General features: G+C 35.3%; 1 protein-coding gene across 2 annotated transcripts in view; it reads right to left on the reverse strand.

Moving 5' to 3' along the window:
* Nucleotides 1–623: 623 nt before the first annotated feature.
* Nucleotides 624–16,554, reverse strand: part of ECT2 (epithelial cell transforming 2) — a 62,612-nt gene continuing 46,681 nt past the window's right edge. For both annotated transcript variants that reach the window (XM_004708582.2, XM_004708581.3), the window contains 5 exons: nucleotides 16,073–16,211; nucleotides 14,675–14,829; nucleotides 5,724–5,831; nucleotides 4,733–4,879; nucleotides 624–1,909 (listed from right to left, as the gene is read on the reverse strand). In XM_004708582.2, coding sequence (XP_004708639.1) covers nucleotides 1,820–1,909; nucleotides 4,733–4,879; nucleotides 5,724–5,831; nucleotides 14,675–14,829; nucleotides 16,073–16,211 — 639 coding nt within the window. In that variant the 3' untranslated portion in view covers nucleotides 624–1,819. The remainder of the gene's footprint in view (nucleotides 1,910–4,732; nucleotides 4,880–5,723; nucleotides 5,832–14,674; nucleotides 14,830–16,072; nucleotides 16,212–16,554) is intronic.

Below are 16,554 nucleotides of genomic sequence, written 5' to 3' on the forward strand. Positions count from 1 at the left end.
CAATTTAAAGTGAACTAACATTAGTTTATTAATCGAATCCATCAGATTTTAGATGAATAAAACACAATTATCTCAAAGAGGAGGAAAAGTTCATTATTTTTAAAATTTATATATGATAAAACATCTTAACAGAAGAAAAACTGATTTAAAATTGTTTTCAACTGGGAACAGGGACATACCAAAAACCCAAAGTAGATATAATTAATGATAAAAATTAGCAGCAGTCACATTAACATTAATGACTGTTGCTAGTGTACCTCCAAGATTTTCCCATCTTTATGACTTCTCTCATAATATTTCCTCTATCTGGAAGGCCTCTTTTTGGAGCAGTAAATATTCCAACCTGACCAAAATAATACCAGCTATGTCATTTCTACCAGGAAAAAATGCATGCACGCACATATGCCCAAAATTTTATCCACCTACACACACACACAATCTCCATTCTATTCTACAAAGTAGATTTTAGATTAAGATCTCCTACTTTATAGGTAGACTGGTGTACAAAAAGCTCAACAACATTAAAAGAAACAAGCAAGTACACATCAGGGGTTGATGCGGGTGTTTAGATAAGCCTGTTAAAATAAACGTGTGAAAAATTAAAATACGAGACACAAAATATCTTTAAGTCTTGAGTTTTTTATTTACAAAGTTCTTATGAATACAAATGCTTTTAAAATGCAGCAATAAAGGATCATTTCCTATCCTCAAAAGTGATACACACATGGCGTAGAAAAACTTTATCTAGTCAGCTAAACCCTTAACACAGGTAATTGAGGATTGTTAAATGGCAATTAAACTTTTGCGCTATTCCTTAAACAGTAAAAGTTAAAAAGCATTTATTCATAGAAACTTAATTATTTTGTACTAAGAGAAAAAAAGACTATTGTGAATAAAAACTTCAGGGCTGGAAAAATATTTTACAACAGCACATAAATGTACTTCAATTTTACATTCATTTATAAGGTGACAAAACAAAGCCGATCATACAAATCTGTGCATTCTGGTGAAATTGATGGCAACTATAGAGTTATTTCATAGAGGACATAAAGAATTTTCACTACAACTTATCCTTCAAAATAAAATTCCACATACCACCCACCAAACGAAATAAAGATTTGCTAATGCCTAAAAAATCCCCATAAATACATTAAAGTCTTGGAAAAAGCTACAAATATGTATCAATATAATTTGTGCAAAATATACAAAATTTTTCATCTTTCTGTCCTTATCTAAAATCATAAAGTATTTTAAAAGAACCACATTTAACTGTTTTCCTTGTTAACGTGAGTAAAGCTTTTCAAATTCACATGCTAGATCTTGAAAACAAGTGAGAAGAAAATAAACTAGGCAAAAAGAGCTATTAAATAACTGATACAAATACCACATGTGAAATGAGGCTCTACTATTTAATCTGGAATCTATGCAGGTTTTTAATCCATTGAGTTTTATATCATCTACCATCTGCACAAATTGAGATACACAAATATGTACTTCCACAGATTCTTTCATGGGCAAAAAACACATAGACTCAGAACAGCAGTTAGTACCCACCAATAAAAGCTATTAGCTATATCAGGGATACCAAAACCACTGCGTAACTTAAATCGCTGATGCTCATCGGAGGGCTTCGAGCAAAGAAATAAGTTACATCAAAATCAAACATTACTTCACTAAAAGAAAATCAAACAGCATAGAGTTTAGTGTTACTTATCTTCTTTCCAACTTTTGCCAAGTGCTAATGACAAGTACCATTTAAGTCAGTTTCTTGTGGTGGAAGAGGTATTTTTAAGTTTCTATAATATAAAGTTCTTAAGCGTCATATCAAATGAGTTGTAGATCTACTTAAAGTATGACTTCTCCTTTCAAAGAAGGCTGGAAGGCTGACAAGGGAGGGAGATGGGACACCCTGTGAAAACAAAATATTCCAAAGTTTTCCTTTAAAAAAAAATTAGCATAGAGTTGAGCACTTTTCAACTCACTTTTACATTTTATAAATTACCACAATAGTTAAAAGACATCTGAACTTCTAAACCGGTTAAAGAAATGAATCAATTTAAAATTAGGGGAGTGGAATGGAGCAAAAAACAATTCAAAGCCTACTTTAACATTATGAAAACAAAAACAATGACTATAGCTTAGTTAACTAAATACAAACTTAACATTAGGCTTAATAAGTTTTTCAGAATGGATATTAGTGAACTTTCTTCTGTGTGATATTAATGATTCCATGTTTTAGATTATAAAAATACAGTAATAAATTAGTGGACATTTTTCTGAGATGAAGAAATCAGCTTTGGGAGAGTCTTCTTAACTCAATCAAGAGGCAAAATCAAGAATAAATAAATCAGTTCATAGGAAAGAATTTCCTAAAACTGTAAGTCATAAAACCATTTTTGCATTATGTATGTCAATGTACATAGTAAATGTGCTCTATATGAAATGTGAGCAACATAGCAGCGCTTCTATGAAAGTGCTAAGCTATCTAACTGCTTCAGAGGACAATGTTAACTAGTATCAGAATTTTGTAATGACTGTAACCATAAAACATAAGAAAATATCGCAAAGCCCAAGAGAAGATACAAACTAAAATGACTTATGAAGTTCCTGTTCTATTTTAATGTGCAAAAATGGCTAACTGGAAAAGTAATTGGCTCTAAATTCTCAACAAAGTAGTAAAATAGTGTTTTAAAAACTGGGTTAGTAAGGTATTATCATTTAAGTACTAATAAAGCTTTGATTTAAACAGATGGTGTAAAATATTATATTTTCCTGAGGTACACGTTTTTTGATTTATCATATTAAAAGTATTAGTTTTATATAAATGCCACACATCTAAGAGGAAGAAGAATCAGATTTGGAAGATAAACCCAATTTTCATGACTGTTATTTAAAAAAATCAATTTCATAAATAAGAAAATCCCTAATGCAATTGTAGATGGACTTAAGAGCAATTACCTTGCAAAAATATTTTCTACCTATGTGAATATGCAAAGTAACTGTACTAAGTGTAAGCTGCTGTAAATTAAAAGCAGTTTTTAAAAGCTGTGAATCGAAAACTCCCTGCCCATCGAGCGAGTGATTCAGTTGGAAACATAAATTTCAGATAGCTGGTAAGCTCACATTCAATTTCATGAGGCTTGTTTATTTCCTAAATCTTCACAAATGCCAAAGCTGACTTGAATAGAACCTTTTCTGGAATTTGATAAATCAGTATTTCCTTCTAGAAGCTTGATTAAGCTACTTTGGGAGGCAGGATGATGTCTAGATCGAGAGCAGGAGTTTAGAAAGTGCCTGCCGGTTGAGTTTGAGCAAGGAGCATAACATGTTTATTAGTAAATCTGACTCCATTGCTGTGGAAACAGAATGAATAATCTGTTAGAACAGAAACAAGCAATTGAGAAGCCATGAATGTCTTAAGATGTTTTAGATACTTCTTATGTATGTCTACATTAAAATGATACAATCATTACTAATTCAAATTTGTCTTTTAAAATTTTTCTTAAAAATCCATTTCCCTTCATTTGAAAAGCAGTTTACAATGTTATTATAGATGAAGAAAACAAACACGGGATGGTATTGAGCCTCCAGAAACCTTATAATCCAATTTTTACAAATGAATGCTTACCTAATTTTATCATTTTAATTGATCAAATTGTTTTGCATGTACTTAAATTACCAGTTAAAAGACATGAAAATATACTCTAATACACCTAGTGATAACTTCTTGATATGTTAACCATAGACATTACCTTCCCTTTAGATAATTTTTTACGGAGTATTTTATACCTTAATAAAATTTTTATAATAAAAAGAAAACACTAGAACACTTACTATGTGTCCAGTATTGTTCAAAGAGTTTTTACATTTACTAATTTAATTACTTTAAAAAATAATCTTATTGACATATATAATGGACATATCATATACTTCTATAGTTCAGTCATATTAAAAAGAGTTGTACTCTTTTAATTCTTACAAAACTACTTTACACTAATTTTATAGACAGTGAAATTAAAGCAAGAAAAAGTTTAATTAACTGGTCAAATTACAAAACCATGATTTGAAGGCTTTGGTTCCAGGGGCTCTCAACCATTTCCCAAACTGCTTCAGTACATCACCACATCATTCACACGTGCTCTCCATCAAGTCAGTGTTTGGGCACTCTGGGTAAGTACCATTAACCATTTTCAATCAGTTCAAAAGTGGAGCTGAGAGAACAAGAAACTTCCCCAAGGGTACAGATCTTAAAAAGTGAGTCACTGACTTTCCTTATCCTTAGTAAGATTAGATTAATACTTTACAAAGAGCAGATATATTACTCATACTTTGTGATAATGAACTTCAGGGATTTTGAATAATTATTATCCCACTGGGACTATGTGAATTGTTGAGAAAACATACACAAAAATTTAAAGCCCACATCGTTTTACAGAGACCATAATCTATTCATGGAAACCAATCTGCATAAACAGAACGATCGCTGTTTTCATTAGGCAATACACCAGACGGACCAATACTTCTTAGAGATTTTTAAACATTTCACAAATCCCAACAAAATTTTGTAACAAATGAACACACTGAAAGTGTCACTAACTGTGAGGTTTTCTCAGTTACCTTTCTCCAATAGAGAACAGAAATCTAAAAAATGAGAGCATCATTAAAAGATAAAGTGTACACCAACTGTTAAACCTGATGAAGTCATTTAGCGTATTAAATCAAAGTCACTTACGGCTAACGATGATGTGCTGGCCAGACGACTCACTACATGCTTGTCACCACTCGAAGGGCTTCTTCCCTCCGCGGAACTATGAGCTGTCATAAGAGCCATTCGAAGAGCTCTTTTTGGCGTTTTGGAGAAAGAGAATGCTCTTGTGACCTACATTTTTAAAGAGCAGAATTAATTATGCCTAGATCAACTGGATATTGCTAATAAGATTGTTTACATGAAACGAAGAGCCAACAATACAACCACAAAAGTTTTTCTACAAATAGTACATGGCACAACACAGTAAGAAAATGTGACATATTGTAGATTAGTCCATCTTGAATTTAGAAAGCCTGCTAGTCCATCTGGGAGAATGAAAATGTAAAGAAAACCTGGCCTAGCAGAGAAGAAATCTGAGTTCTTAGCTGATTCTGCCACAGCCCACCTATGAGTCTTGCTCGGTTCATTGGAGTCACCATTTAACATGTATCTACTTGGCATCAAATGTTAAGTAATGAGGGAATCAGAGATGAATAAAGTACAAGAAGTTTTCTCAAAGGGCAAGAAAAGAAAACAACAATAAAATGTGTAAACCTAACAGACAACATGACTGCAAATTTCCCTTGGAACACTAAAATTTGGGGTCTACTTTTTATAAATCCCATCACCAGCAACATTCTCAAGTAGTCCTCAACAACTTGAAGTGACCTTGATCATTAGAAGACTACGATATACTTCCCTCTAGCTATTTGTCCTCTGAAGCAACTATCAGGCAATGTTTAAGATAAATGCACACATTCATTGTTAGAGCTAAAATACAAACAAGCGATTTCTATTGAAGCACAGTTCATAAAAGCATCACTATAATTGGGAACGATAGGGAGTTATGTTTGGCAACTGAAAACAAACTCAAACTACTGTCTCTACAGAGGCCATAGTCTATGTTCCACTGATGTTAGCGATAACATTATTTTATTTAAAAAAGCACATTTAGAAAATTTCACTGACATCTCACCCTTTTGGAAGTCTTTTTTATTGCTCTAGATGCTCTACTCAGTGTACTGTCCATATCTTTGGTATTTACTTCAAAGGATTCTGGATCAGCAGTATAAATTAGATTCTCCTGTTTAAAAAGCAAATAAATACCTTTAATAAATAAATAAATATCAAGCAAACACACACAATTGTTTCTAAATCAGCCCTCTTAAAAATCGATACACAAAGGGGCTTCAAAAAGTTCATTAAAAAAACACAATTACAAGATAATGGAATTTTCCGACTAATTTTCGAAAGCCCCTTGTACATATGGTTGATGTTATTTCTATTCTATGCAAAACATAACTAAACAATGCTCAGTCCTGCGCCATTCTCATATTTGTGCCTGGCTTCAGCTCACTGTTGTAGCCATGGTGCCCATGTCAATCTATCGCCTGGAGGGTCTTCCCTCTACTCTACTGAACACGATGTCCTTCTCCAGGGACCAGTCTCTCCTAAGAACAGGTCCAAAGTATGTACGACAGTGTCTCACCACACTTACTTCTAAGGAGCACTCTGGCCATATGTCTTCAAGAGAGAACAGTTTGTCGTTTTAGCAGACCATGATTGTTTCAATATTCTTCTCCAGCACCACAATTCAAAGGATCAATTCTTCTTTGGTCCTCCTTATTCAATGTCCAACTTTCACATGCATATGTAGCAATGGTAAATAACATGACTTGGGACAGGCACAGCTTAATCCTCAAAATAACATCCGTGCTTTTCAATACTCTAAAAAGGTCTTGTGCAGCAGATTTATCTAATGCAACACATCTTTTGGTGTCTTAACAGTTGCTTCCATGAGCACTGATTGGGGATCCAAGCAAGCAAGACAAAAACTTTGACAACTTCAACCTTTCCTCCATTTACATTGACGTTACTTACCTCTTGGTCCAGTTGTGAGGATTCTTGACAATTAGTTGTAGTAATCCATACTGATGGCTGCAATCCTTGATCTTCATCAGCAAGTGCTTCAAGTCCTCCTCACTTTCAGCAAGGTTGTGTCATCTGCACATAGCAGACTGTTAATAAGCCTTCCTCCAATCATGATGTCACATTCTCCTTCATTTATTTCCAGCTTCTCACGATTTGCTCAGCAAACATTGAGTAAGTGTGGTGAGAGGATACAACCCTGTCATACACCTTTCCTGATTTCAAACCCTTTGTTCTGTTCAAACGGACTACTAATCCACATATAACTTCTACAAAAGCACAATCAACCTGTTCTGAATGCTCATTCTTCCCAAAGCTATCCATAATTGTATTATGATTCACTGTTGAATGCCTTTGTCTAGTACATGATAACACAAGCAAACATCTTCCCAGTATTCTTTGATTCAACCAAGATCCATCTGACATCAGCAATGATATCCCTTGTTCCCTGTCCTCTTCTGAATCTGGCCTGAAACTTTGGCAGCTTCCTGTCAATGTACTGCTGCAACTGCTGTTGGACGATCAATTTGATATCAAGGATATTGGTTCTATAATTCGAGCACTGTGTTGGGTCATCTTTCTCTAGAGTGGGTATACATTTGCACCTCTTCCATTCAGTTGGCCAAATAGCTGTTTTCCTAATTTCCTGGCATAGACAATAAGTGCTTCATCAGCTTGTTGAAACTTTTCAGTTGGTATTCCACCAATTCCTGGAGCCTTGCTTTTGGCTAATCCTTGAGGGCAGCTTGAACTTCTTTCTTTACTACATATGCTACCTCCTGAAATGGTGGCGTGTTGACTAGATCTTTTTGGTACAGTTGACTTTGCATAATCTTTCCACCTTCTTTTGATGAATTTCCTGCATCATTCAATAGTTTGCCTATAGAATCTTTCAATATTGCAACTTCAGAGTTGAATTTTTTCTTCAGCTCTTTCAGTTTAAGATATGCTAAACGGGTTCTTGCTTTTTGATTTTCTAACTCTAGGTTTCTGAATATTTCATTATAATATTTCACTTTGTGAAACATTTACAAAATGATGAAACTAAACTTCTATTACATTTACTTTTGGTGAAAGCTCTTTATAACGCAGGTACCCCTAAGCACTGCTAACACAGAGGAGAAGAGCATCTCAGCTAGTCCACTGCTGTCCAACTACTAGTGGGCAGAGAATAACTGCCGATGAAATGAAAAGAGACAGCTTCAAGCTTTTACTCTGAGAAGGAAAGGATAGTTATAGAAAGATAGTTATGGGACCTTTTACATTTCCAGAAGGCCCTGAGTTCAGAATGACGAAAGTAAACATCTAGAAAGCTCACTAGTGGCCACTAAGAAAATAAGATATAAAGATGAAATACTTCCTTCAGTACTACCTAAATAAAAGAAATCAGGGCTGATGATAGGCAATATTTTAACAAGGGATCATTTCTCTTCAGTAAAAGCATGCTTCTTTTTATACTCATTTCTCATTGATGGTTCTTATTCTCCCTCCTAAAATATTCTGATTCCTTGTCTGTTATAAAATTTTTTAAAAAACAACCTTTTAAAGAAGTTTACTTATCAACCCCAGCTAACTTTAAATAACATATTACTATACTTTCATAAACATTTTATGATATATTTGGTCGAAGTAACTCAAGCATAAAACAAGCATAGTAGGAGCAGGAATTCTTCTACTAGCCCCTAACACATGAACTTAAAATCAGTCCTGAAGATAAATCTGAGCCTTTACTTAGGTTAAGATGTAAATTAATAATCTCCCCATTAGAAATTTTTTAAATCCTAATTGCCACTGAGTCGATTCCAACTCATAGCAACCCTCTAGTACAGGAAGGTTTCCAAGGTTGTAATATTTATAGGAACAGAGTACTACATTGCCTCCCACAGAGTAGCTAGTGGAATTAAAATGTTGACCTTTATTAACAAGCAAGCACCTTATAACTGCTGCATCACCAAGGATGCTGTCCAAAAGATACAGGTCTCCTCAAATATCTGAAATTAGAGCATTCCTATAAAAATTCCCTGTACACTGAAAATGGCTTGAAACAAAGAGACAATTACTGTTAATTAATGAGAAAAAAATCTTGAGCATTCCCAGACCAAAAGTTAACCTACTAAATCATACCAATAATATACAAGACCTAAATTAGGCCTAACACACAGTAAAATCAGGAATAACATTTTAAGTACACAGTTCATATGAAGTATAAGTAAGGTACAGTATAGTTTCCAGCAAAAGAACTTGGCAATGCTACTCTGACTGGCCAGGGCATAATCTGATGCCTCTTGAACAGCTTCTGCAAATGAAGGAAAATAGTCTTCGGATTTCTTTGTGTTATCGAAAAAATTGAAATGGGATAAAGAAAACTTGCGTACACGGGCTAGGAAAAGGTGCTTATCAACTACAGATTTTGAGACCTATTAATGAGTATCAATTCACAAAAATTTTCTAACATTTCTGACATCTTAAGTGAATGTAAGTTGTCAGGTTTTTCTCCTAACCTGTCCCAAACAATGGCCTTCAAAATCCCAGATGCTAAATAGCATCTTAAGTTCTGTAATCATGTTTTAGCTTAGAGATTTCCATTGCCTTCCTGTTTACAAAATAACAAAATGGGGATGAGCTAAACCAATATTCCACTATCCCTTAAATTTAAATGAACTCTGACTAGTGGAAAAAGGGAGTGGGGAATTAAATGTGATTTGGCCAACTGAGTAGTACCAATAACTTATTGTTATAGCAACAAGTTCCTGTGCATTCTAAGGAAGCCTGGTGGCACACTGGATTAATCATCAGGCTGCTAACGGAATGTAATCCACTAACTGCTGCTGGGAGAAAGATGTAGCGCTCTGCTCTTTACAGATTTTTTCTCAGGATCTCTAAGGCGTTTCTGCCCCGTCCAAAAGGTTGAAATCGACTCAATAACAGTGGGAATACATATTTCATCTAAAATATTATTGTCTGAGTATGAATTCTTCTCATGTCCCAAGTCTCCAAAATATCCACTGAAAAATGCATATGGTGAAAAAAACACCATAGACATCTCAATTTGTTCTGCTTACACAATTCTGACTGCAAAGTTGATCAAACTGCTGCACAATGGGGGACAAAACTGATGTGCCTAGATCAGCTACAGGCACGAGAAAAGCTTTCCATGACAATTTTACACAAGTTGGGTCAAGATCCTAAACCATTTCTTTGAAAAGCTGTAACAGAACAGGAAACAAGGCTTTACCAGTGTGCTGAAGGCAAAGTACAATCTAAACAATGGCTAGGAAGAGGGAAAAGTGGCCCAGTCAAAGCAAAACTGGACCCAGAGAGTCAAGACCAAAGGTCATGCCAATCATTTGGGGGTGTTCACGGTATTTAATCATTGGCTTTGGAGAAGGCAAAAAAACCCAAAAAACAAACAGTTAACAACTGTATTTGGAGATGGTGAGCCAAAGCTTTAGCAGAAAAATACCTGCGAAGGTTTCACTAGTCTTCGTTCGCCACAACATGCTCCTACATATTCCTTTTATCATACAAGGGGGTTTGTGAATTTCCAGGGAAATCATTAGGAATCAATCTTACAGCCATGATTTGGCTCCTTCTGACTCCTTTTTGTTTCATAATCTTAAAAGATACTTGAAGGACATTTACTTTCCTTCAATTAATAATGTAAAAACACTGTCTTGACATGGTTAATTTCCTAGAGCCCCCAGTTATTTAGAGGATGAACTAAATGGTTGATGTCATCACTCACTCACAAAACTCAATGAAGTTCATTTTGAGAAATAAAATTTCTTTTAGTTCTATTTTTCCAGACTTTTTGTGTTCTACCTTCAGTCTATTATTCTTGTTACAAAGTCTACTTATAACTTTATAAACTTAGAATTACTATTGCTACTCATAATTCCCAGTGAAGATTCCACCAAGACTTATGGCATTTGGTTTTTTGGGTTTTTTTGGCATTTGGTTTTTAAGAGAAAGAGAAGCAGCAGTTAGGGCACTGAAGCACAGACCGCCTTAACCCACTGTCACTGAGCTGGTTCCAGCTCATGGAGACTGGTTCCACCCCCTGGGTTTCTGAGGCTGTACATTTTCATGAGCGGATGGCCTCATCTGTCTTCCAGAGAGCAGCAGCTGGGGGGTTGGGGAGGTGGGAGGGCTGTTGGACTGAACAACCTCATGATCCAACACTTACCTGACAGTTCCATTAATGGTGCTAGATGCCATGGTGTCAGTTCCGACTATGTACAACACTGCCTGGTCCTGCACCATCCTCATTATTGCGATGATGCTTGAACCCATTGTTGCGGCTACTTTGTCAGTCCATTTAGGAGAGGTCTTCTCTTTTTTGCTATCTATCTACTTTATCAAGCATGGTGTCCTTTTGGAGGGACTGGTCTCTCTTGATAACATGTCCAAAGTGCCTATTCTCAGGAGAGAATTACGTACCTCTGAAAAAGGACACTGCTCTATGTCATTTTGGTCACCTCTACTCTGAGAAGGTAATTCCTTCTTCCGTCATATTTTGGGTGCCTCACAACCTGAGGGACTTATCCTCTGGAACTATCTCCGACAATGTTCTGCTCTTCGTGATGGTTTCGTAACTAACAATGTTCTCTTGCCATCCATAAGGTTTTCAGCGGCTAATTCCTCCAAAGCGGAAAACCTATTCTTTCTTCATAGTCGGTTCTCAGTCTGGAAGCTCTGCTGAAGCCTGTTGACTCTGGGTGACTCTACTGCATTTGAAATGCCAATGACATGGCTTCCAGCATCAGGTCAACACACAAGCCACCGCAGTACGTCAAAGTGACAGACAAGTGGTGGGACAGGGCCAATAAACTAAACAACTAACTCGCCGCCATTAGGACAGGGTAAAACGGCCCATGTGGATTCAGAGATTGTCGTGCTTTACAGCGGTAAAAGCTGTAACTCTCTCTATGAGCAGAAAGCCTCATCTGTCTTCCAGGGAGCAGTTGATGGTTTGTTTGCTTTTGCTGACCTTGCAGTTAGCAGCTCAACTCATAACCACTCTTACAATGAGTAAGTGTTCTTATAAGTACTTACAAACTGTACAAAAAGATACCTGGGTAACAAAAGCAGCCTGTGATCTGCTACTATGCCTAAATGCTTACAATTCGAACCTACCCAGCAGCTTCACTTAAAAAAGGCTGGGTGAGCTGTTTCCATTAAGATTGTTATTGTTGGGTGGTTTCAGGTTAATTCCAACTCTCGCAGCAGAGAAAAATTCTGTGGCAGTACTTTTGTGTAGCGCAAGGTCACTAAATCAGAATCAACTCGGGAACGACAGATTAAACTACGCAAATAGAGGCGGGAGTGTGAGCAGTTAATAAAATTAATATTCAGCATATTAGGGGTGAGGACTTATCATCTGAATGAAACTTGGAGTGTTCACTGAAACCAAGGCACCAAAATGTTTTGAGAGAAAAATTTCAACAAATTAAGTCTGAACTTTACATTTTCAAACAACAAAATTTTGTTGCTAACTACACATGAGAGGAAAAACCAACAAAACTCTGACTAGAAATAAGGATCCAAGATTACGATCCTCAACCCTGTACTAAACAATCACAGCTTTTAGCCTTACCACACCACATGTCAAATGAGATTAGATTAAGTTTTCTTTTAGTGTGAAAATCTGAATTCTTAAATCATACAAGTACAAGCAAATGATAAGTTTTAACTACTTTGTTCTTTTTATAAAATAAACTCCATTTAATTATGATACCAGGAAAGATATAGTAGGAGGACAAAAACTACTGATTCAAAGAATCAGAGGATTTTACATCATTTATACAGGTATGAAGGGGCTTCAAAATGTGTGTGGAAATTGTCCCAGCTATCAGAAAGAATAATGTCTGAGGTATTAAAGATTCATCTGAAAACAAGCAGCCATCGAAGTGAGAAGCACATCGATCTGTATGATCTGAAGTCTGTAAATAAAATCCAAGAGTGGAGGAGGGAATTGTATCATTGTTTAAATTCTGAGCATCCGGCTTACAGAAGGTTATGGATGACAGCCAAAGCCCAAAATCCATTTGCAATGTCCCCACGTGGATTAAGACTGGGAAGAATCTCCTCTGATCACGGACAGGCTACCTTGTGAATAGCCCTGCTATCCTAAGGAGTGCACTGGAAAGTGGACTCATGCAGATGCAGGTTAGGTTAGCATTTAATATCTTATTACGTGGACTCCCTTTTGACTTATTTTAAATTTGTTCTGGTCTTTAACATTTTCTGTTTTCTTTTAGATTGAGCCTTCTGTTTTTTATTTTGTTACTATTGGATGGTTTGGGGGAGTATGTTTTTCTTTATATGAAATCCAGGATAGAAAAATCAAATAGATTAATAGTATCTTAATCTTATGGCAGGAAAAAATGGGGAAAATGGAGAGCGAATAAGAATGAATACAAAAATGAAGAAAATGTTCTAAAACTGATGGTAGAGGCGATTGTACAACTCTTTTTAATATGTTTAAAACATTGAATTACATGGCACGTGACTAGATGCTAATAAAAATGTTTAAAATGTTTTTAAGATTGAGTAAAGAATAGAATTAAAAGATAATGGAATTGTTACATGGGCTTTTTGAAGACCCCTCATATTTCTAGAATATTTGGAAACATTTTATCAAAAATAAAATGACTCAGGACTTATTTAATTTACAATGCGTAGAATTTTAATGCATAAAAAGACTCAACTGAAATTACTGGATATCTGATTTTTAATAGCTTGAAAGAATTTGTGGTTTAAGGCTGTATAAACCATGGCATAGCCAAATGTTTGCTGCCATCGTGTGGCTAATTGTTTGTTTTACTTTATGAAATTTTTTATTAGTCATTTACACTAGACTTTTAGGATTATTTGTCACCTTATGGCTAGTAGCTTAATGAAGTATGTTTTGAAGAAAACCTTCCACTGTTTACTTTCTATAATTAAAGTTATAATTTGAAAAGAAGTGCAAAAGCCAGCTAGTCTGAACCCCCACAAAAGGAGAGTAATATCTGTAAAAGGAGTCATCAAACTGCAAAGAAGCCTATTTTATATATGCCTACCTAGAAATGAAAAAAAATATATAATAAGGCACTTTATAAGCTTTACAATGAAAGCTGTATTGGGTATTTGTCTACCCATCATTCTATCATATACACTAGAATATTTCCTTTTATAAACTTTTTTTGTGTAACAGATGCCTTATTTATAACATTCCTTGCCCATAAAATATTTTAAAACAAACAAAAAGATTTTGTTATTTGTTATAAGCACTTAAAAGAGTTTTAATCAAGTATTACCTACTTTTAAAACCAATGTCTTTCAAGGTCAGACTATGATAAAATGTTTTGATCCCATAGGAATACCCAGAATCTCAGTTACAGCCACTAGTATATCACCAGGTAGAGTAATAACTTCTCTTCAATCTAAATCATTTGAACAAAGAGAATGGGATCTACTGTCTGTCTATCACGTCTCTTTCTCATATATGGGGATTAAAAAAAAAATCAAATTATCTTCAAAAAGACCTATATATTATCTAAGAACTCCTAATACATACCTGATTTCTGGCCACTCATTTAACTTCAGTATTTTGATTTTTCTCAACTATCTTTACTGTAATCTCTATAATATAATGATAATTATATACTCTCGTGGCATTTAATCTTAAGGAGTTGGACGTGTAAAAAACATATTGGCCAGGTCCCAGCTTACACTGGTAGAGAAAGCAACTTACTTTAATAAAAGGGAACATTCCTTTACTTTAAAAACAGTCATGTTGAAGAGAACCAATGAAAATCTCAGGCTACATGACAAGTCCCCAAAGATTCATAAAATTAGAGTCACATCCAGGAGCTGTCAGACTATAAGGACCTATCTGTAAACCAAGAACACAAAACTCTCCTATATTCGTAAACACCAAGTCATTAGAAATTTAGTTTTAATGCACTACTATACCCTTTAAGCTTTCATGTTACTGCTGATTTAGTAACTTACTGCATCTGCTTTACAGATGGTGTTGGCTACATGTCGACACAACATCTTTAGCCAGCGTTCCTTGGGAAGCTCCTCTGACGTCATCTGGAAGCTCAGCAGCACGTTTGCCTGCTCGGTGGGAGGCCGCACAAGCAGGCCAAAAGCTTTACGGCAATCTAGGGTTGCAGGCAAAGCACAGCCAGTATTAATGACGGATTCATGCAAGTCTTATCCCTCAGCATGACAAAACCCTAAAGACATTTTCTCAAGCTGTCCACTCTCCCTCTTTTCAGTTAGACAAAGGGTTAACATATTAAGCTGGGGCATTAGGAAAATTTGTAATCGTTACTAGCACCATGTAACAAATCAACAAGAACTTAATGACACGATGGAAGCAGTATGTTCGTTATAGCACATCTTAGAATTCTTGAATTTGATTTTTAAATTACTTTAATTCAATAGCTCAACCAACTTAAATTTAAAGAAACAAAATACCCAAATACTAAAATTTTGAAATAGACTGAATTGTGATCCAGGTGCTAAAACAAAAGCTATTTTAAAAAGAATCAAGAGTCTTCAATAGTTAAAATCCTACTGTAGATGATTTCAACAAAAGCATTAATGTGGCCATTACTAAATCCAGGATTTGTTTCACAATCAAGTAGAAAGTAATATAAGTTGATGTTTACATTTTCTTTAAGTACTTCTCATGAATTCAAAGTACTTAATCATTAGTGGATGAGATGAATAATGGAATCACTTTTCATTGTAGAAATATATACTTATTATGCAAATTCTGGCCATACATACACATACTTGAGTAATGAAAAGATGAAAGTGTTTTGCTATGAATATGGCTTTTTCAGTCTTTCAGAGATGCCTCCCAACACAACAAAGTAATCAATATTTTCCTTAATGTATGTTTGATCCCATGTCAAGTCTACCACTGTTATTCTGGGTTCATTTACCTCACACACCCTATTTCCTGGTCTATATTTTCAATGTATCAATTGTATGAACTGCACTTAATGCAACATGGGAATAATTTAGAGAGTGCAGATAAAAGACATTCTTAAAAAGAAACACATTCTTTAGCACCTTGAGGGAATAAAAACATTTTTGGTGAGGGGATACGCTAGAGCACTATTCTGACATGAAACTATTTAAAAGCTCTTTGTCCTTTAAAGGAATGAGGTGCCATACATGTTGACAGCACCTTCATTCGGAAAATTAAAATTCAAGCTTATGCCTAGAGAGAAATGCTGGACAGAAATATTAGGACAATTACTTTTCCCGAACTGATCAACTCTATTTCAAGATGGTTTTGAAAAAGTAAACAAAAAACTATTAAGGGAATAAATCAAACACTAAATGAATATAAATTATTTTAAATAAGCAATAGTTTCTTAAGAAACATACCATCTGTCTCTCTTATATCCAGCACCTTCTTAATTTGAAAAAGCGGCATTAAATGAACATGCTTCAGCGAAGATGGGGGTCGGGTATGGCCATGAGGACTCCAAAAAGTGCCAATAACCTTGTGCCGTTTCTTGGCTATCTGATCAGAGAAAGAAAGCACTGCCAGTAACACGAATAACAATGACAGACCCCATTCCAAGAAACAAAATGGCACTAATTGCATAAATCTGTATGCAGCTCAGTTGACTATTATTCATTCCAGGGCTGTTTTGTGATAAGAAGCAGTTATTATGTGACAATGTCCTGTATATAATTGTGGACCAGATGTGTCACGTTTATGTAAGAGGAGCTCAAATGTCAGAAAACTGACTGGGGAGGTGGGGACGCAAAAGTTGCTAGAGGTGGAACAGGGAGAAGGTTGATAGACTCGAAGGGTGAGTGAATCTTGAATTAAGGCCTGATCGCACGAGAAGCAGAGTTGC

The sequence above is a fragment of the Echinops telfairi genome, unplaced genomic scaffold (assembly GCF_000313985.2).
Source record: "Echinops telfairi isolate 266 unplaced genomic scaffold, ASM31398v2 ScPeMD7_4225;HRSCAF=4972, whole genome shotgun sequence".
NCBI lineage: Eukaryota > Metazoa > Chordata > Mammalia > Afrosoricida > Tenrecidae > Echinops > Echinops telfairi.